Consider the following 22953-nt stretch of genomic DNA (forward strand, 5'->3'; position numbering starts at 1 on the left):
AATTTCGTTTTAAACAAGGGTTTAATATAATCTCATCCCATCCCAAGTTTTACGTTAAAGACTGTACTGAGCTTCGAGCAAGAAACCACATGATCCATTTGTTTACAAAAAAAAAAATTAACATAATACATTTTACGATTATAAATGATCCTAATCAATGAACCGTATTTCCATCGTGTCAGAAACAACACGGAAGTTAACATGTAAAATCCTGGTAGATGTGATTTGAGGGTTGAGATCACTTTCATTCGACGATGTATGATCAATTTAGGGAGCTGAATAGCATACTAGTTTATTTTTAAAAATCCGAGAACATTGGTTAGGCAAAAAATTCATGAGATAAAATGGGATATCGAGATGTTCGGAACAGTGATACCAACAATGCAACCGTGATACCAAGAATACAACATTGGACTCAGTCTCTGATCAGCATTCCAACGTCGTGGGATGCTGGGACGATACACAAAATCATCCCTTCTCTTGTATTTCGGCATCAACTCGCTCATTCAGAGCAAGGGTAAGCAATACTTCTTATCATTGGCTTCAACTTACTTGTTGGGGCGTCAGAGAATATGTTGGTACTCAACATTGGGACTTGATGTAGATCGTCTGCAAGAATCTCATGATCAGAGTATTAGAAAAATATCATCTTCCTTCAAACAATGGTTTATGCAATGCAAGCCAGACCTAAATACAGAGATGCAAACCCAAGTAGAAGATATCAATTCAATTATTTCAAGAGGAAACTGGGGTTCAGAAACTGAACATGCACTTAAAAGTCTTAACCTAACCCTAACTGAACAATGTGTAATTAGGGTTTTGAAAATTCAGAAGGATGTGGCATTAGGCATCAAGTTCTTTGAGTGGGCCGGGCAGCAGAGTGGCTACAATCATAGTGTGACAGCCTATTACGCATTCTTCAATATGCTGTCTAGGGCTGGTTTATCTAGGGTTATAGAGGAGTGGCTGGATTCGTTCCAGAAACAAAACCCTCGTTCTGGTCCAAGGGTTTATTCCATTCTGATAATGGGATATTCGCTTGCCGGGAAGTCTGAATTGGCTCTGGAGTTGTTTGGGCGAATGCGGTTTCAGAATTTGAGCCTGGATAAGTTTTCGTACAGTGTGTTCGTTAGAATATTGGCAAAAGAAAACTCCTTTGATGTCATAGATGCTATTGAGAAGCGAATGCCACAGTGGGGCCAAGGTAGGATTGGGGGCTCTGTGAAGATTCAGGGTTTGTGCAACATGGGCAGATTAGATGAAGCGAAAGGCGTGCTTGATGAACTGAGGAGAAATGGTCTTACCGTGGATGAGGTCGCTGTTGTTTCTCTTGTTAGTGCTTTCTGCAGAGACGGTAGGATTGATGAAGTTGCGTTGTTGATTGACGAATTGAGAGAAGAACAGGCTATTCGGACTTCTAAAGCATATGAGATAGTGATCAAGCATCTCATTGAAGAGAATAGAGTGAATGAAGCGCTGGATTACTTTAAAGAGAGGGTTTCTCAGGGGTTCCATCCCGGGCCTCGTTGCTACGGTGCATTGGTTGCTGGCCTTTTGAGATGGGAGAGACACAAGGAGGTCTATTGTTTACTGAATGAGATGAAAGGCAAGCATATTTGTCCAGACACGATCACTATCAATGCGGCCATTCGTTTTTTTTGCAGAGGTAAGTTTGTTGACATTGCAATGGATCTCTTCAATGAAAGATCAAAAATAGGGTTTTCTCTGGATAGGCTTACTTATAATAAACTTACAAATGAGCTTTGTAGGATGGGAAAAATGGATGAAGCCTATAAAGTTGTGGAGGATGCGATGGCAGCAGGTTTCTTCCCAGGCAAACATACATTTGTTATTCTTGTCAATGCTCTGAGCAAGGCAGGGAAATTTGATATAGTTCACAAGCTTCTTGATGCCGGAATTGAATGGCATTATGTCCCTGATTACTCAACATCTGGTAAAATCATTTCTAGCCTCTGCGAGTCTGGAAGAGTAGATGATGGATATTTGTTGCTTGGCAAGTTGAGGAAAATGAATGTGGTGCTTAACAAAAGAACTTACTATGCATTAATAGATAGCTTTTGTGATGTAAAACGGGGAGATATGGCTTCCAAGTTGCTTCTCGAAATGCAAGAGAGTGGGCATGTACCTAGTCGCTTAATTGTGAAAATGGTATTTTCTGTTCTTTGTGAAACAGGCCAGATTGATCAGGCTCTTCAATTATTAGACGTACATGTGTGTGGCTCCCCTCCAGATACTGGTTTGTACAATAAATTTATAAAGATCATCTGTCAGGCAGGCAGGCCTAATATAGGGATAAGAATTCTCGAAAAGATGCTCGAGGATAACTGCACACCTGATGCCACATCCTATATTAACTTGTTACATGGCTACTTGAGAAGTAAAAGTGTGGTTAATGCCCTGAACTTGTTTAGAGAATTGCTGGCAGAAAATATCTTTCCCGTGAAGCTTTACAATGTTATGATTACTGGCCTTTGCATGGCAGAGAAACTGCAGCTTGCCCTTATGTTCTTTGAAGAAATGATTAGCAAAAGGCTACTTCCCAGCCTTGGATGTTATGAGAAACTTATTTATGCCCTATGCAAGGAAGGCAAATTTAATATGGCACTAAGAATTTTTAGTGGTATGAAGAAGAAAGGATATCACTCTTGTACTTTCGTTTACAATGTGCTCCTGGGCCACAGCTTTAAGTTACGTGAGGTTAACCAGGCGTGGTTTCTCTTTGAAGACATGCGAAGGCAAAATTGTGCTCCTAATGTTGGAACTTTTAGTATTTTAATTGCTGGATTATCTGATGCCCGGAGGCTAGAATCCACCATAGGAGTGCTCGAAGAAATGATGGAGCAATGCTTTGCTGCTGACATTCTTATTTATAACATGCTACTCCGAGGCCTTTGCAAGGAAGGTAAAATGGAACTTGCTTGTGATCTATTCAACAGAATGCCCAAAAAAGGCTGTGCACCAAATGCATCAACTTATGACTCCCTAATATATGGTTTATGTAGAGCAGGCAGAATAAATGATGCTCAGAAACTCATGGGTGAAATGTTAGAAAATAAATTGCATCCTAATAGGTATATAAGCCATTTGTTGAAGATGGTGTCTAACCGAGGCCTAAAATTTGTATGAGCATGCATTCTTTTGTTTCTGGCCATATTCAATCTCGGTGAGAACACGTGTGTTACTGTTCTATTATGATGATTATGAAAAGTCAACTAGAGAGGTGGAGTATGAATCACCTTCTAATACATAGGGGAAGCAGAGTTGAGAAAATTATGTACATTCAGGAAATTAGCATCCACATTGTAATACATAGGGGATTTCGAGTTGAGAAAATATTGTACATTCAGGAAATTTAGCATCCACAATATATTCACTTTATTGATGATATTGCTATATTTTCTATTCTGTTCCTTAGCAGCTTATATATCTAGTTTGAATATACATCAGTATCAGATTTAGACTGGGGACTTGAGCCATACATTCGAGAATCACAAGATTGTGACTGGAACTTTTGCTGCATTCACAAGAAATCAACTTAATGTTTGAAGGTACCATCTGCCCTCTTATGTGCTAGTGTAAATTAAAAATAAAATATGCTATTTTACTGAACAGGTTAAGTATTTTTTGAGAATTTTTTCTAATATATTGTAATGTACTTGTAAGACATGATCTTTCAGACAATTCAGAAGTAAGAGTTTATTCAAATAGGATGCACACAGCGTCATATCTTCGAAGCAAGATTGCAAAAATTGGAACCTGAAATAAACACTCTTTTTACTTGGTCCCGTCCACTGCCAATTTTGTTCTACAAAAGTACTGCTATTTCTTGATCATTCTCACACACGGTATATTAATTAATATGAGATATTAGTGCTGGAAATTGTTATAGTCTGGGATGTAATAAGCTTTGTTATAGATGATGGTCCTTCGATTCTATTATCCAATCTCTTGTTAAGTCCTCCTGAATTGCACTACCTTTTTTGTAGTGAATTTTTCTTGCAATCACTCATCATATAATTTACATATTTGACTCAGAACTGGTGCACGTTTTTTTTCTATAGTTTACATATTTTCTTTGAGTGAGTGAGAATCGAGTAACTAAAGAAATCCACTATGACTAGAAGTACAGTGAGTATAGAAATTTGATTCAGAACCGGTTCACAATTTTTGTCTCGTGTATACATATTTTCTTCAAAAATGCAGAGAGAATCCTGTGTAACTTCAAGAAATCCACTGGCTGGAAGCACAGTGATTAATTAGACCGGTAACTGGCCAGCATAGATTGGGATTTGGTTCCGTGCAAGTGATGGTAATATCAATGTGTTATTTGGTTCTGTGCTAGTGATGGTAATATCAATGTGTTAACTAGCTTTTGTGGGCCATTGTAGATGAATTCAAACGTGCAACAAGTACCTTCTCTGTGGTATTTACCATAGAATGTGAAGCCTGTAAATCTACTCATAATCATCTGGTACAGTGCCTTCTCAACCAAGAGGGCAATTTTTTAATTATACAATTACTTCTCAAGTGGAGACAGGAAACCATAGGATCTTTCAATTCTGCTTAAGTGGACTTTTATGGAAACACTGGGAAAAAGTATATTGCCACTCACTGATTGCTTAAATTATTTTTTATTTTAGGGGCATTTTTGGTACCTTGTGTAAAAAGTTATCTTGATAAGCATGGTAGAACCATGAAGTTAGGGCACAATACAGTTTGGTGACTTTGGTCCAATACCCTGATGGTTTTAAAGTTAATATGTTTAATCCAATAATGGGCATTTCATGTTTGGTGCGGATTGTAGGGATGACCTTTAAACAATAGGCAGGTTGGACCTCTTTAATTGGCATGGAATGGTCAGTCTAAATGTTTTCGAAATTGCAGAAATGAATGATTGTGCCAAAAGGCACTTCCACAGCTTATGTCACATGCATAATGCTTATGTCAGCATATGTTGGCTTAAAAAAAATATAATACTCATAAGAACAAATAATATTATTTACAAACATAAATAAAAATATCTCTATATATGAAAGAGGAAGATTTGATATGTACACATGATATAAAAACTACCATATAAATAGATCAAAAGATATATATAATATTTACACACAGGTAGGATCTATATATATGATAATTACAAATAAGAATTGTTACAATGCAAATATAAATATTCTAACAATATTTAAAACTGTATTTTTAAATATCCATATCTCCATGAGTTGTGAGTTCTAATGAGTTGAGTGAGACCTACAAGCAGCCTAGATCTATCATAAATGATCAAAAAACTTACAACCCAAGGGATTTGATCCTTCTTAGCACTAGATAGGTCCAGAGTTAAATAATTCCATGTTTTGGGTTAACAGTAGTTAATAATTCTGTCTTATCATCTACCCCATACATTTTGGAGCTTTGAAGAAGCTTTTAACGGTACCTTATCATGAAAATAAGACTGCAGGTTTTGGAAGATTTGTGACAAGGGAATTATTTGACTGCTGTAAGTTTGTAACATATGCATCATATTGGCCTTTTTAAGAATTTTAGGCTAAAATCACTTTTGAATTGTCCTCTCTTGGGCGGCATAGTTTATTTTTATCACATCTATTGGAAAATATTATGTTGTTGAGTCTTGACTAAGCTTTTCAGAATATAAACTAGGTGATGGGATGGTACCATGGACTTTAGGGTAACTGAAATTTTGTCAGTAGCAATCTAATCTATATAATCATTCGAAGAAAATGAAGGTTTGTCAATCACTATTAAAGGACTAAATGGTCAAATTGAAGACATGGTTTAATCGTTTGATAAAAAGAAAAACTCTGGAATATGGAATTAAGGAGATTTACAGAAACAAATATGATTATGTGTGGAAAGGCACATTTAGAACTTCAGTCAGAAATGTCAAGATGACTGACGAAAGTAAAATAAGGTTTATTAATGACCATCGTTTTGGAATGCCTTCCACTTATCATGATGGAGCTAGCATTCCTAACTCCGCCTAGGAGTGAGTGCAACCAACAACATTCCAACTGGAATCATTTGGCCAGGAGGGCATGTGTGAGGAGCATCTATTCTACCAATGACACCCAAGTCTTACATCTGGCCCCAACTCTAAGTTGCACGAAGCGCCGAAACGTTTGAGAGTGTGAGAAGCATCTATTCTACCAATGACACCCAAGTCTTACATCTGGCCACAACTCTAAGTTGCACAAAGCGCCGAAACGTTTCAGAGTTTCTGAAACGGGTACGTTTAGAATGGAAACGTCGGCCAAAACGTCATATATGTTTATATATAAAAAAAGAAATTTATAAATAAGTGAATAACAAATTATTTTGCAAGAAAAACAGAAATAAGACACATAGATGACAACTTAGAAGGAAAACGAAGTCTTTATTAACTCTTATAGATGATTACATGATGGTTGAATTTCGGCCGAGTTTCAACCAAGTTTCGGAGTTTCGGGTTCGAACCTCCCAAAACGCCGGGTTCCTAGAAGTATCGTGCAACATGGCCCCAACTGCTATGCAAGTACTGGTGTACAACTAACATGAGCACAAGCATGGATGTGTCATTGGACAACTTGAACCTTGGTGGGGGCATTAACAATACCTTTGCTTTCATTGACCCAGCAAGCCACTATTGGCTAGGACCAACATCTCAACATTCTCTCCAAGGATGAGTTTATTAAAATTTTGAGCAAGTAAAACCAATTTCAGTTGTATACGTTGAATTGAAGATCGCAGTGCCGTTGAATTGAAGATCGCAGTGCCTGGTATTTGAGATTGACATGAATAGGCATTACCTTTTTTTAATGTGTAACCTTGTTTTACAATAATAATAAGAGGATGCAACTTAGGGTAGATCAACTAACTCAATGTATTGGATGACTTCTTTGTTCAATTAATTCACGCATGGTTTTAGATTGATCGAATTTAGATAGTTCAGTTTTACAGTAAGGTTGAAAAAGTTCACAGGGAATGAATTTTTTCTAAAGTAAAAGTAGCACTACCAATGAAGCTCTCAAGGTCTAGATGTAGTGCTAAGAAATATCACACCTTTAAGTTGTGGTGCAAGCAAGTATTGCAAGGTAATGTTTTAGCGTTGATAGAGGTTGCAAACCAAATTTGCAAGGTTGCTAGTAGATTTCAAGTCAAGGTTATGGAGCAGTGTAAGCCTAGATGGTTTGCTGGATAAGCCCAAGTTTTCAGTTGCAAAGAGAAAGGGGCTTGCATAGCAAGAAGGGGTGGACTGTTAGGGGACCTTTACCCTTTCAACAAAGCTAGTTATAACAAAGTTGGTTCTGGGCACAACTGTTCTTTTTGACTCGAAATTGTTGAAGTTAATATATAACTTCCTTAATGGAGGTTTGGCAGAGGAAGTATATATGCATCGACCCTAAATAACACATCCAATTGTGGACATTGCCTAGCCATTTCACCGATTTAAAGAAATCTTTTACTTATTATTGGTATGTAAAGTACATTATGAAATATCAATGTCTTACCACTAAGCTAATTTGATTTGAACATTGCCATGGCTTTGATGGTTCCATTTTTCTTCTTTTCTTTTCTAGGGATTACCTCGTGCGTTCACCCCTCTATAATCTTTTGGCTTTATTTGCGCCTTGAGTTGCCTTTGCACTCCCACATTCTCATTATGCCTTACTGCATATTCTAGCACCATTGACCTATTATTTGGTCATTGATGGACATAGATCTAATTTATTTTTCTTTAGCCTTAACAGAATTCTAAGCAAACCTATATAAGTTTCTTTGGATTTTTTCTTTTTCTTTTAAATGCATCATATGTTTCGTTATAAATCAATGTACATGTCCATCAAGATTCTCACATGTAGGAGCCAGAGGGAGTTCATATGAGCCCCATTCCTGTATAAGCTTTGAGAGCTGGCTTGCTTGCTTTGCCTCCACTTGAGGAGTATCAACAATCTTTCCTAAAAATGTCTTTCTTCGCTGAAATATGGATGGCCAGGTCTGATCTAAATGAAGGAACTTCCCCCAGGTTGAAAATGAGCATTTGCCATATGAAAAGGTTGCTCAACATTATTGATTCCACAAAAAAGGGATGCTGGTTAATTTGATCACATCCCACATATTCCTTATTGCTTTTTTGATCATTTGTTTGTCCCCAAACAAGCCTTTTTCACTAAAGAGGAAAAGCATTGTACTCGACAACAATCTGGGCCCAAAATGGCAACTTCTCACTTCCACATTATATTTTTGTTAGGCCACACAACATCTAGTTGTAAGATTGGTGCACACAACATCTAGTTGTAAGACTGGTCCAATGTGGTTGGGCATTTACCCTTAAGACGTTGTGCTTTTAAAAGAGTGAGACTTTTAAAGGCCTTAAGGTCTCGTGATTTAACTTGTCCGTTATCTTGAGCCTTCCATTTCTTATTAATGTTGGGGTAATAGTGCTCTCAAGTATTTAATTTAGCAATGTTGTAGTCACTTTATATGTTAGTGGCATATGATCAATGCAATATTTAAATGTTGAATTTAGGGGTTAGGTGGTTAAAGCACCATAACCACTTAGGTGCTTCATAAATTATAATGAGATATGAGGCAAAGGGGTGTGGAGAATTGTATATGATATACATTATTAATAAGAATCTCTCTTTTATTTTCTCTCCATCTTTTATATTCCTTTTTGTATGTGTTTGCACCCTAAATTTCTACTTGGTATTAGAGGAAGTAGCAGCGTGTGATGCCCCTGGCCTGTCTAAAAATATTTGTAGTCTTGAGGAGAGATTACATCTATTTCAAAGAATCAGGTGCATAATTGTAAGTTTTATTTTAAAATGTTTGAAGATGTAGAATTTTTTTCATGTTTTTAGAAGTTATTTTTTTGGTTTTGTTGTATCTAGAGGAATTGGCAACTGGGCCAGGCTTGTACTCGTGTGACATGGGGTCGATTCCTGTCACTACCACTAAACCTCTAGGTGAATGCACGCATGGCCCGCAAGGCTAATCAAGGGGAATTTGAACCTTGAACCATATACTTCACAAAGACTTCATATCATGGCGATCACCAATTGAGCTGCCCTCTTGGGGTCCATGGTTTTAGAAGTTGTGAACCAACAAGAGGCATTGAAGCCCTCAAAGATCATATTCTTGATTATGAAAAGGATAAAGGACTAGTAGACATTCATGGAAGTCATTCAAGGAGAAAAGAGAGTTCTTCTAGGGCATATTCATATGAAGGAGAGTGGACCCGTTAACTAGAAAGCATGAATACAACATTGGCAACTTCTGTAGAATGGCAACAAAAATGCTATATAGGATCAGGCACAACTTGTATCACATCAATAAAGTCTACATTGTACAAACAACCTGTATAGATGTCACCCACCACGATGACATATATGAAGTGGTTCAGTAAAGTGTAGAATCTCATGTAATGTAGATGGTAGAGTGACTAATGTAAATGGACAATGTGAAGATAAAATGCAGAATATGTGAATAATATCAATGGAGGTAGGACAGAGACTTTAGGAAACTTGTAGACTGAGAAACAACTTTTTTACAGCAAAGGTCTATCCAAATAGTAGTTAGGGTACAATGAGGTTGGGGATTCACAACCAAACTAGAATAATACCAAATGATTCAATCAACAAGCAGTTATTACATATTTTTAGCCAGAGATTAGAGATGTCAGATGTGGAATGTTGCTGAAATCTGATGAAAATTCTCTAGGAATGTGACACAATTGCTAACACTTATTTGATGGATGTTTCCAAATAAATGTCCATCATCGATTCTCAATAGTTGACTTGCAGATTCTGGCAGAGAATTTCAAGGTACGTGAAAGCATGATATAGCTGGTACGTTTGTGCCATTGCAGGACTTGAAGGTATATTTAAGTGTACATTTTGTTTTGATGATTCAATTTGGAAAAGTGTAATTTCATGGACTAGTATGCAATTATTGGTTTACGCCCATAGTTTGCAAAGCAAAGTAGAGGGTCATGATGAAATTGCTAAACGTTACTTGTTTTGATTAGTTGCTAAAAATGTCCAGATAGAGGGGTTCTGAAGAAGGAATGCTTAGTTTGATTGATTTTCTAAGGGAATCCAAAGGAATTATTGCACCATGAGGATGTGTGAGGGTGGTGGTCATCTACCTAACAGAATTGGAAGAATGTCTGGGGGGTTTAGTGTAATTCTACCTTAAACATGAGGGTAATGATGGTATGATGGAGCACTGATGAAGAGCCCTTGATATGTAGCATTTGTTGCTTTGTTTAAGACACATATATATGTTGCCTGTCCAGAGAACCTAGTTTCTTAATTAGTTAACGAAAATGCCTTGATGGTTGGAGGAGGATCCATATGCAATCTTTACATCTGAAAATTTTTAAGTCAACATTTTGTTGTTGAGATGTGTATTTAACTTAGGGGGATAAATATTTTAGAAATATTATTTTTGTGGGGGTGTTGGTGTATTAACACTCGAATGGTGTTTAAGTTAGGAATCATGTGGTTGCTTAAATTGTCAATGACATGTGACCAATGTAGTATTTAAATGTTAAGGTTAGATTGTAAGTGATTAAACCAGCATGGCCACTTAGGGGAGTTATAAATTGTAATGAAATATGAGGCAAGGTGTGAATGAGTTGCATGTGATATAGCATAGTTTTTTTTTCCGAAGAAAAGAACTCGTAATTTCCATTAATTTCAGAAAATTACATGTTGTAGATGCTGAAACGCATATGCTGTAGTGTGGGTAAACCACTTACAAAAACCAATACTTCAGGGAAGTATGCAGATAAAGCCCTCAGACAGGGCATCCAGAAACAGGGTATGTAAACCCCAACAGGAGTATACTCCTACCCTTACAAGCTAATAAAAACAGTAAATAAACGATAGCTCCTGTGGAATGTGCAGAAATAATTCAAAATGGCTGCCAAAAAACAGAGGGGAGAGGCACGAAATGGTAGAGGTAGCCACACCTCCCCCATCCCCTCAACTCTCCACCAAAAACCTCAGAAGCCAGTGGAAGAAAACCACCCATATATCCAGAGAAGCCAGAAAAGAAACTAACCAGCAACAGCCATAGAAAAGCGGCACGAATCGATGCAGAGACAGACTCCACACCTCAGATCCCTCAACACTCTCCATAGCTGCATTGGTAACTAGCAAAGGACCAAAAAAGTACCCAGCATCAGCAAGGGAGCCCAACAGGTCCCGAAACGAGCTGAGGCGGGTCGGTTCCGGGGGCAGAGGCGGCTAGGGCAGCCACCTCGCCCCCATGAAGAAAGTCAGGAAGCCCAAATCCCTTGACCCCGCTCTGCGGCGCAGCACAAAAATCAAAGGCCAAAACCCCTTGCTTAAACCGCCAAGTCGGAGGGTCGGACGGTGCGCAGAGAACCGCCGAGGAAAAAACGCCGCCGCCGCGCAGCTCAAAGCACTATGTAAAACTCCGGACCACAGCCGATGATGCGCAGAGGATGCAGTGCAGGCTGCCAACCCGGGACACCAGTCGAGGCCGATAAGATGGGTCCGAGTCTCGCTGAGGAAGATGAAGAAGGGCACTGCGCGAGGGATCCGCAGAACCACCAGATGCAGCGAGCCCCGGTACTGATATCAAAGAAGAATCTGGCTGCACGATACACCAGACGATGGCAGCCGGAAGGGCGACCAGTACCCCCACCAGCGGTAAGCCCTGCCGCCGCAGGCTCAGGCAGCAACCAGAGCCGAGTAAACCCTAGGTTCTCCGCCGCTCAATCAAAATTTCGCTCATATTTGTGTCTGTTTGAAGTGGATCATGTGATATAGCATAGTTAATGAAGAATTGTATTTCATTTTATTTCCAGCTTTTTTATTTTTTGTATGTGTTTTTGCAGCCAAAATTTCTACGATTAAGATGATCTAACATTGAACAAGTTGGCCAAAATATTAGCATTTAATTCATTGTCTTAGCAGTTCATAAATAGCTTCCCTTCAAACCATTTTGTTAAATTATGGTATGTTCTATGCTTAGTGCAATTTACTTATTTTTCTTTTATTAGCCACAGATTAGCAATCACATATACATTAAGTAAAGTGTAGATAGAACATTAAATGATCAACTGAAAACAAGCCAAGACAAGAGACACAAGATGTGGCGGCTAGCCAGGGACAAATCCCAATTTGGGGAAACCCTTTGATCAAATCTTCTTTTATCTTCAATAGTTCAACAGAGAGAAATAGTACAAAATCTGAATTCTGTAATTTTATATCAGCAACAACAAACCCTAGATGAACAAAGTCAAACTAGCTGAAATTGATCTCTAAAATACTTGGTCAATTTCTGGTCAACTTGTCTTCGAACAGCCTGAAGAAACAACCTTAGAACAGCCCCAAAAGTTCAGTCAAAGTGCAGATTTCTGAAGTCAACTATAGCCCTAAGCTACGACAGTCAATACCGGTCAAACTAGAGGTCAGATCACCTCGATTTTTGTGCCAAAAATTGCGGCCTGCCTAGGAGAGGCAACCACACCCAATCTGCACTCCTTGGAGGGTCAACGCTGGTCAAAGATGCTTGCTGTCCTGTTTCTGCGTCCTTTTTGCCCTAGGATGACTTCCTTTTCATCCACACGTGTGAGAAAGAGAGAGAGACTCTTTCTGCATAGGAGAGAGAGAGATGTGTGTGAGAGTGTAGTGTCCAAATGAAGAAAAAGCTCCTTGTATTTATATGCAAAACGTTGAGGTTGAATAGACATCACTGTTGGGCTTTTGAGCCTACATAAGTTGCTAGCCGACTTGACAATTTGTCCATAATCAAAATAAATTCATATCTTCATAAATACTTATCGGAATCGGATGATCTTTAGATCAATCCTACACCTCTCAACGAGAGGAATCTAATAAAAATATCAGCAGCCATAAATAAGGTGACCCACATGGAGTTCGACCCTAGTTGCCAATTTTAACACTCTCTCTCAACTAGGGAGATCTTCATCTGCAATCTGTTGGACCGTCACTGTTCATCCATCAAATGCATTGTCCTATACGGCTTGACCCTGTTCTGCTCCGCTCTGCTTTGTGCTGCTTTGCTCTGTGTTACTTTGCTCGAACTATGAAGAAGAAGAAATGATTGAGGATGTATCATACCATCCTCCACTGACCCGAAGTCAGTCTCAGAGTGTGTATCACTCTCACTGATTCCAGATCAGTATCATTGATCCCAGATCAATGGAGGTCATCCTAGCATAGGGAGTACGGTAGATACAACGATGCGTCCATCGATAGAACTACTATGGTCCCTATCCTCATTTCCCTTCTCATTGATCAGATGAGAGGTACTTCCCATGAGTCCCAGACTGCATGGGTAGGATGCCTCGACAGGAGAACTAATCATCTTGTCCATAGGAGAACGAATCATCCTGTCCAGTGGATGCCACAGAGAACTAATCATCCTGGCCTACAGGAGAACTAATCATCCTGTTCCACAGTTGCCACGAAGAACGAATCATCCTGACCCATAGGAGAACTAATCATCCTGTGCCACAGTCGCCACGGGGTGTCACAGGGGAAGGTTGAACCTTTACCCTGTACATAGTGTACCACCAGGGGATGGTGAGTCACCTTGTGGTCACATGTTGCTCCAAGAAGTACCCCGCACCCCCCTGGAGCTCCCAAAGCTCAATACATCATACTCGACCCTCATCAAAGGGTCTCTGAACGACACCAAGTCGTTCTCGGAAAGTCAGGAATTTGACCTTTCCTAGGGGCTTTGTCAGAATGTCGGTGACCTGTTCATTTGTACCGATATGTTGGAGCCTTATTGCTCCTCGCTACACCATATCTCGAATATAGTGGTACCTGATATCGATATGCTTGGAGCGATCATGAAATACGGGATTTTCTGATAAACGAATCCCGCTCTGGTTGTCACATAGAATCACGGTGGTATCCAATGTAAATCCAAACAGCTCACTGAAGAGATTTTGCAACCAGACTGCCTCACAGGAGGCCATGTTAGCAGCAATGTATTCTACCTTGGCGGTGCTCAAAGCCACTGATTTTAGCTTCCTGCTCATCCAGGATATTGAGGCAGAACCCAAAGAGAAACAACACTCGGAAGTGCTCTTTCGGTCCACCACATTGCCTGCCCAATCGACATCAGTATACCCAAGTAGTCTCACATCTCTAGCGGTGTATTTCAACCCATGAGTGATTGTGCCACGAAGATATCTCAGCAGGTTCTTGGCACCAATCCAATGTAAGTGGTGAGTCTCAACCATATGTTGACTCAATGCGTTGACCGCAAAACATATATCTGGATGGGAGTTCACCAAGAACATTAATGCTCCGACGAGTTGTCGATACTCGGAAGCATTTCGTAAAATGGGTTCGACAGCACTACCGCTTAACTTCTTGAAGTCAAGCGGCTTGCAGTCCACCATGCCTAGGTCTTTCATCTCGAACTTAGAAGCCAACTCCCTTTTACATTTGTGAATGAGAGGGTCTGCACCTGTTAGAAAGAGGTCGTCAACATAAAGCACCAGTATGAGAGGCTTGTCATCTTCAACCTTAAAGTAAAGGTTAGGGTCGGCTTCACTCCTAGTGAATCCCAACTTCATCAAGTAGCTATCGATCCTCTCATACCACGCTCGGGGTGCTTGCTTCAGCCCATAGAGGGCCTTCTTCAACCTGCACACATGAGATTCTCGATCATGAATCTCAAATCCTTCGGGTTGCTCCACATAGACCTCCTCTTTGATCGAACCATGTAAGAATGCAGTCTTGACATCCATCTGATGTAGATTCCATCCTTGCGAAGCAGCAAGGGTTATGATGGAGCGGATGGTGGTATATCGGGCAACAGGTGCAAATATTTCGTCATAGCCTATACCCTCCTTCTGGGAGAAGCCACGAGCGACAAAATGAGCCTTATACTTTTTCGCACTTCCATCAAATGCATACTTTATCTTGTAAAGCCATTTTGAAGTGACAACGGCTTTGTCCTGGGGTCTGGGGACCACATCCTAGTCATCGTTTTTCATAATGGACTCATATTCTTCGGTCATAGCATCCTTCCATACTTGATGCTTGATGACATCTGTGAATGATGAAGGCTCATTTTGGATGATTGTGCTCATGATGGTCAGGTATCCCTGCTGTTCGGCTTCTTACTTTCACGGAAGGTTCCTTGGGGTGCAATGTGTCCTTCAGCATCATCAAGTGTCCCCCTAAGCCATGAAGGCCTCTTCCTGGAAGAGGAAGTCTCTTGCAGAGGAGGATCAATAGGATCCATAGGTTCTTCCACATCAGGTATTGTCTCATCTTCTTTTTCCTTCGGTTCCCTGGTGTCAGCTTCTTTAGATCCTCTTAGAGTAGGAAGATTGTCTACTTTGCTAAGAGCCATATCTTCGTCAAAAGTGACATCATGGCTAATCTCGACTTGTCTTTTACCAGCCACATAGATTCTATAGCCTTTATTGTTTTCGCTATAGCCCACGAAGATTCCTTTCTTTCCAGATGCACCCAATTTATTCCTTTTCTCCTTCGGCACATGAAAATATACATGGCTTCCAAAAATTCTAAAATGAGATACATCAGGTTTCTTACCAGTGAACATCTCTTCGGGAGTCTTGGAACCCAATGCTTGATGAGGGCATCAGTTTTGTACATATACGGCGGTGTTTGCAGCTTCGTCCCACAAAAACTTTGGAAGTCTTTGATCATGGAGCATAGCACGGACAGCTTCCACAATCGTACGGTTCTTCCTTTCCGCCACACCATTCTGCTCAGGAGTATATGGTGTAGTGGTCTCCCTCTTAATGCCAGCCTCATTGCAAAAGTCATGAAATTCATTGGATTCATATTCAGTCCCGTTATTAGTCCTTAAGGTCTTGATCTTCTTTTCGGTTTGATTCTCAATCAAGGCTTTGAAGTGTCGAAACCAGGAGAACACTTCATCCTTCCTTTTCAAGAAGTATATCCAAGTCTTGCAAGAATAATCATCTGTAAAAGTGAGGTAATATAATTATCATCCCAAGGAGTTCACAGGAATCATACTGGATATGTCTGAGTGAATCAACTGCAATATATTGGAGGTCTTGCTTTGGCTTGAGGGGAATGGTCCCCTTTTGAGCTTTCCTTCTGCACATCTTGGACATACACCTTCTTGCTCTAATCTGAACTCGGGCATCCCAGTCACCATTTTTCTTACATCAGGTAGAGCTTTATAATGAAGGTGAGCAAACCTCCGATGCCATAGTTCGGACTGAAGAGATGTGTCACAAGACATGACACCTAACGGACTTCCTCCGACCTGATATAATGAATCAACTCGAAACCCAAGAGTGAAGGCATCTTTAATATTCTTTTTCCATACACGTACCTTGCCATCGCTGAAGGCCACCTTGTAGCCTTTGTCTTCCATAGCCGAAATGGACACCAGGTTCTTTTTGAGATCAGGTACATATAATACATCTTGTAGGTGGATTGTATTACCCTGATTCAATTTAAGAGTAACATTTCCTACGCCTTTCACGGGATATTTTGAATTATCTCCAAGGACAATTTCCAGGTTGGTTTCTTTCTCTTTCAGATTATAGAGAGCTTCTTTGTAGCCAGTGAAGTGCCTTGAGGCACCACTATCAATGAGCCAATTTTCCAGCGAGTTCGGGGGAGCGGAAGTAGATAGAGCTGCTGGTAGATAATATTCATCTTGCTTATTGTTAACAGTGTTAGATTCATACCTGGAATTTCTTGCCTTCTTGAATGGTTGTCCTCTTCCTTGATTTCCAGCACCTCTTTTGCCTCGGCCATATGACCTGCCATTCCTTTGATTGCCTTGAGAGGGATTTTGATCATCATCCCGGTGTGAGTCCCTTTTATCGGGGCACTCCCTCGCATAGTGACCTGTTTTATTGCAATTGTAACATCGTCCTTTTCTTCCACCCTTTGGTCCAGCCTTTCCTTTGAATTTAGCCCCGGAATTGTTTCTTCTTTTAGCATGAGAAGAAAAGGCAGCGAGATGACCTTTAAGTGTGGGCATTTCCTGTTCTTCCATCCTTGCTTCTTCTTGAATGCATCTTGCCAAAATTCCTCAAATCCAGGAATTACATTATTGGATTTCAGAGATCTGTGGTTTGTGCTTTTTGAATTTTTGACCGGAGAATCCACAGTAATCGAGTTTTTACACCAACGTTTCAAATCCCAAATGGGATCCATCATCAGGGTAAAGAGAAAGATGATAAAAGAAGAGCCAGATGGAGGAAATAAATACTCATGAGGGATGAATATTAAAGGCAAAGCACAGGTCGGCCAGAAAGATTTATAATGAAACCTAATTTTAATTTTAATTTTTATAAATTAATATTATTTATTTAATATTTTTAAACTAAAATCTAAATTAATATTAATATCTAAAAAACTAATATGTATGTTAATATTAATATCAAAAAACTTTATATAATCTAAAATCTATATTGATATTAATATCTAAAAACTAATATATATATTAATATTAATATCATAAACCTAATAAATAACACTAATATTTATATAACTTAATGACTATATAACTTAATATTGATGATTACTATATAACTTAATAATTATATAACCTAAAGTCTATACAACTTAATATATATATTAGAATTAATATTAATAAAGCCTAATACCTATATTAATATCTAAAAACTAATATATATATTAATATTAATATATATGACTATATAACTTAATGACTATATATGACTATATAACTTAATATTAATATATATGACTATATAACTTAATATTAATATATATGACTATATTACTTAATGACTATATAACTTAATATTTTATAAAACTTGATCACTATAAAACTTAATATTTATATAACCTAAAATCTATATAACTTAATATATGTAATAGTAATAATATCAATAAAAACTAAATATCTATATCAATATCTAAATAAATTAATATTAATATAACCTAAATTCTATATTAATTCAATATTAAAATCTAGACTGTATTAGAACATACATTAATGCCTAAATTATATTAAAATCCAACCTTGTAGTTGTATTAATAATTAGAGCTTTTAATAGAATATAAATAACCTAATGACAAAATTAATATTAAAATCAAAACAATGCTAATATCTATAATACTATTTATATTTAAAATGTAAACTTATATTAGTGTCTATATTAATAACTATCTTACCTGTTTGACAACTTACCTGGGGCCGGGCTGACGTTTTCTTGATTTTACTGATCAGGGGAAGCCAGCTTCCGCTAATCTCCAAACCGCTGTCTCTGTTCAGATTACAAGGATGCTTCAAGATTTCGAGGGCTTCTCTGATTTTCCGTCTCTGATGCTGCTCTTCTCTCGCGATAATTGATGCGTTTTCTAAGCAGATGTGGTGTTTAGTCTTCGAGGAGTGCACCCTCGAAATCTTGAAGCATCCTTGTAATCTGAACAGAAACAGCGGTTTGGAGATTAGCGGAAGCTGGCTTCCCCTGATCAGTAAAATCAAGAAAACGTCAGCCCGGCCCTAGGTAAGTTGTCAAACAGGTAAGATAGTTATTAATATAGACACTAATATAAGTTTACATTTTAAATATAAATAGTATTATAGATATTAGCATTGTTTTGATTTTAATATTAATTTTGTCATTAGGTTATTTATATTCTATTAAAAGCTCTAATTATTAATACAACTACAAGGTTGGATTTTAATATAATTTAGGCATTAATGTATGTTCTAATACAGTCTAGATTTTAATATTGAATTAATATAGAATTTAGGTTATATTAATATTAATTTATTTAGATATTGATATAGATATTTAGTTTTTATTGATATTATTACTATTACATATATTAAGTTATATAGATTTTAGGTTATATAAATATTAAGTTTTATAGTGATCAAGTTTTATAAAATATTAAGTTATATAGTCATTAAGTAATATAGTCATATATATTAATATTAAGTTATATAGTCATATATATTAATATTAAGTTATATAGTCATATATAGTCATTAAGTTATATAGTCATTAAGTTATATAGTCATATATATTAATATTAATATATATATTAGTTTTTAGATATTAAATTTATATAGATTTTAGGTTATATAAAAATTATTTATGATATTAATATATATATTAGTTTTTAGATATTAATATAGGTATTAGGCTTTATTAATATTAATTCTAATATATATATTAAGTTGTATAGACTTTAGGTTATATAATTATTAAGTTATATAGTAATCATCAATATTAAGTTATATAGTCATTAAGTTATATAAATATTAGTGTTATTTATTAGGTTTATGATATTAATATTAATATATATATTAGTTTTTAGATATTAATATCAATATAGATTTTAGATTATATAAAGTTTTTTGATATTAATATTAACATACATATTAGTTTTTTAGATATTAATATTAATTTAGATTTTAGTTTAAAGATTTTGTTTTAAAAATATTAAATAAATAATATTAATTTATAAAAATTAAAATTAAAATTAGGTTTCATTATAAATCTTTCTGGCCGACCTGTGCTTTGCCTTTAATATTCATCCCTCATGAGTATTTATTTCCTCCATCTGGCTCTTCTTTTATCATCTTTCTCTTTACCCTGATGATGGATCCCATTTGGGATTTGAAACGTTGGTGTAAAAACTCGATTACTGTGGATTCTCCGGTCAAAAATTCAAAAAATTACATTATTGTTGAGGAGAGTAGTCCTGAATATATACCATTCAGATGGTAGTCCTCCAAGAGTTGTGAGGGCCATTTCCCTGTTAGGAATTACTTCCCCAATAGATAGGAGATCGTTTTTGATCTCGGTGATCCTTAAGAAATATGCTTGCATACTTTCATCTTTGCCCTTCTTAATTTCCTTCAACTTATTTCTAAGAAACAAGACTTGATTTGCATCATTAACTTTAAATAAACTTACCAGTCTATCGTAGATTTCCTTGGAGGTGTTCAGCTCAGAAACATAGGCCACCAAGCATTTGTCGATGGAGTCCCGGATGATCTTCTTTTCTTTGAATTCTCCCTTGGTCTATTTGTTCCTAGCAGCAGCAAATGCATTTGATGGAGGTTCAACAATTCCGCCTCTCACATGGTCTAACACTTCCTGTTCTTCTAATGTTAGATTGAGAGACATCTTCCATCTGTGATAGTCAAACTTCTCACGGAGTTTGTCTTCAGCAGGGAAGTGTGTTGAGGACCCCATGATTTCTTTCAGATAGCCTTGCCAACCTTCTCTTCGGTGATTGCTCTTGCTCTTGCTTGGGCTTTGTCTTCACCTTAGCTCTGATACCATGTTAAATTATGGTATGTTCTATGCTTAGTGCAATTTACTTATTTTTCTTTTATTAGCCACATATTAGCAATCACATATACATTAAGTAAAGTGCAGATAGAACATTAAATGATCAACCGAAAACAAGCCAAGACAAGAGACACAAGATGTGGCGGCTAGCCAGGGACAAACCCCAATTTGGGAAAACCCTTTGATCAAATCTTCTTTTATCTTCAATAGTTCAGCATTTTATATCAGCAACAGCAAACCCTAGATCAGCAAAGTCAAACTTGGTCAAACTAGCTGAAATTGATCTCTAAAATACTTGGTCAATTTCTGGTCAACTTGTTTTCGAACAGCCTGAAGAAACAGCTCTAGAACAGCCCCAAAAGTTCAGTCAAAGTGCAGATTTCCTAAGTCAACTACAGCTCTAAACTAAGGCAGTCAATACCGGTCAAGCCAGAGGTCAGAGCACCTTGATTTTTGTGCCAAAAATTGCAGCCTGCCTAGGAGAGGCAACCACACCCAATCCACACTCCTTGAGGGTCAACGCTGGTCAACGATGCTTGCTGTCCTGTTACTGCGTCCCTTTTGCCCTAGGATGACTTTCTTTTCATCCACACGTGTGAGAAAGCGAGAGAGACTCTTTCTGCGTAGGAGAGAGAGAGAGATGTGTGTGAGAGTGTGGTGTCCAAATGAGGAAAAAGCTCCTTGTATTTATATGCAAAACGTTGAGGTTGAATAGACATGACTGTTGGGCTTCTGAGCCTTCATAAGTTGCTGGCCGACTTGACAATTAGTCCATAATCAAAATAAATTCATATCTTCATAAATACTTATCGGAATCGGATGATCTTTAGATCAATCGTACACCTCTCGACGAGAGGAATCTAATAAAAATATCAGCAGCCATAAATAAGGTGACCCGCATGGAGTTCGGCCCTAGTTGCCAATTTTAACACATTTCTATTCCATCCAAGTAGGTCGTAGCTTAAACAAACAATTATTTGGAATCTTTTGACAAATTGCAGGAAAAGGAGGTTGGTCCATTGCCTGAAGTCTTTGAGATTGATTAAGAATTCTCATAGAAAATCACTTACCCATGTCATTGTCACACACATCTCCTCGTATTTCAAAGCCATTCTTATTCAACCTTGTTCTTGCAAACGGAGGTATTAAATTATTAACTCAAGTTACCCTCTGTATGTCGAGAATGTCCAAATTGACAGTGCAGTCAATTCCCATCCTCAAGAAAGGTTCTGGCCATGGATAACTTGTTTGTCCTTGGAACATTTCCTGAAGAAGGAGAAATGATGGAAAGTTGTTGGCAAGACTAATTTTGGCATCCCTAGATTCACATTTGTAGGTGCCATTTTTGAGGAGGAATCATGAAAATTTGTGTGCATGTTCTTATTAGTGAGGAATTGCCATGTCGTTCTGCGATATGATGACTTGCTGTTGGGTCCTAACTCGAACGGTCATTTTATGCTCCTAGCATTTGGTTGCTAAATGTTTAAAATCAGAGTTCCTTCTTCTTTCTCTAAAATATTGGGTTTCTACCATATCATTTGGCCATCCCACAAAATTCCTCTTCTAAGATTTTTGTCACCCTTGTTACCTGGAAGACCTGTTCTGTATCTTCTTGGAGATTGTCTACAGATATTGATTATTAGCCATATGCTCTAGGTTTGTAGGGGACATGCAAAAGCTCATTAGGGAGTTAACGCTCCAAAGTGCTTGCTGCATGAATCTGCCAGTAATGATGGTTTAGAAAGATTGATTGATACCTCTACTTAAGTAGAAGTCTAAGAAGGTAGGAGTGGAGATCACTTTTCATGAGCATAATCATATTCAGTTATCTATTAATTTACAAAACTATAGCTGGATCGACTAAGTCGAGTCTTTTTGTGGAATCACTGGACTGTCTCCATTAAGTTGGTCGCATGAATCTCACTTGTGAGAATGGTTCTCTGTACTAGGTGTCTGAAACATTTCTGTTGTGAGTTTTAATTTGGTGACTAAATTGGCAAGTTGGTTGCTTAGGCATGAGCTTGTAGTTAATGTGAGGTTACAACTTTACACAATTGTCAATGTTGCCTTCATGGTCTTTGGCATGGGTTATCAGTTGGTATTATTGGTTTTGAGGGTGTCTTTGAGCTGCAAATGCCAAAAAGTGTCTGCTATGGCAATGGCATCTGGTAGTGTGTATAGTTGTTATCATTGGTGACTTAAGTTTCCATGCTGGTGACTAGTATTGTTGATATCTCTAATATCTCTAGTTTAACGAGGTAGATGCCATGTTGTCGACATTGTATAGTGATCTCTATTTTCTGTTTTTGCACCTTTGGTTTCAAGCTGCCCGAACTTTACTTAACAAAAAATTGAGGCTGCTATTATTTGGCTGTAGAGTCTAGTCCTGTATTGGTGCTGGTTTGGATTTTCTGTTCTATGCTTTTAGAAGAGATTATGGATTAATGGGCTAGATTTTGTGATAATAATGTTTATTGCTTAATGCAAAATATGAACATAGCCTTCCAAAGAGATTGTTCTTATTTGCTTTTCCAATGTTCACAGGATATTGAAGATAACTGCCGTTTCATCCTCTGACTGAGAGAAATAACATTCAACCCACGGAAATTCAGTTTTCAACA

General features: G+C 37.7%; 1 protein-coding gene across 1 annotated transcript; it reads left to right on the forward strand.

Annotated features, from left to right (window-relative positions):
* The first annotated feature begins 219 nt into the window (after positions 1–219).
* Positions 220–22953, forward strand: LOC149263910 (pentatricopeptide repeat-containing protein At1g71210, mitochondrial-like). The gene is made up of 2 exons (XM_089426834.1): positions 220–3569; positions 22877–22953. Exon 1 carries the CDS (start codon positions 448–450, stop codon positions 3145–3147), a length of 2700 nt encoding a protein of 899 aa, XP_089282960.1. The 5' UTR covers positions 220–447; the 3' UTR covers positions 3148–3569; positions 22877–22953.

The sequence above is a fragment of the Pinus tabuliformis genome, chromosome 6 (assembly GCF_031772625.1).
Source record: "Pinus tabuliformis cultivar Carrire ecotype Pingquan chromosome 6, CPIR1, whole genome shotgun sequence".
Lineage (NCBI taxonomy): Eukaryota > Viridiplantae > Streptophyta > Pinopsida > Pinales > Pinaceae > Pinus > Pinus tabuliformis.

Excerpts from the sequence above, each read along its gene's own strand:
- LOC149263910 (XM_089426834.1), top strand. The coding sequence starts at position 448 with ATGCTGGGACGATACACAAAATCATCCCTTCTCTTGTATTTCGGCATC.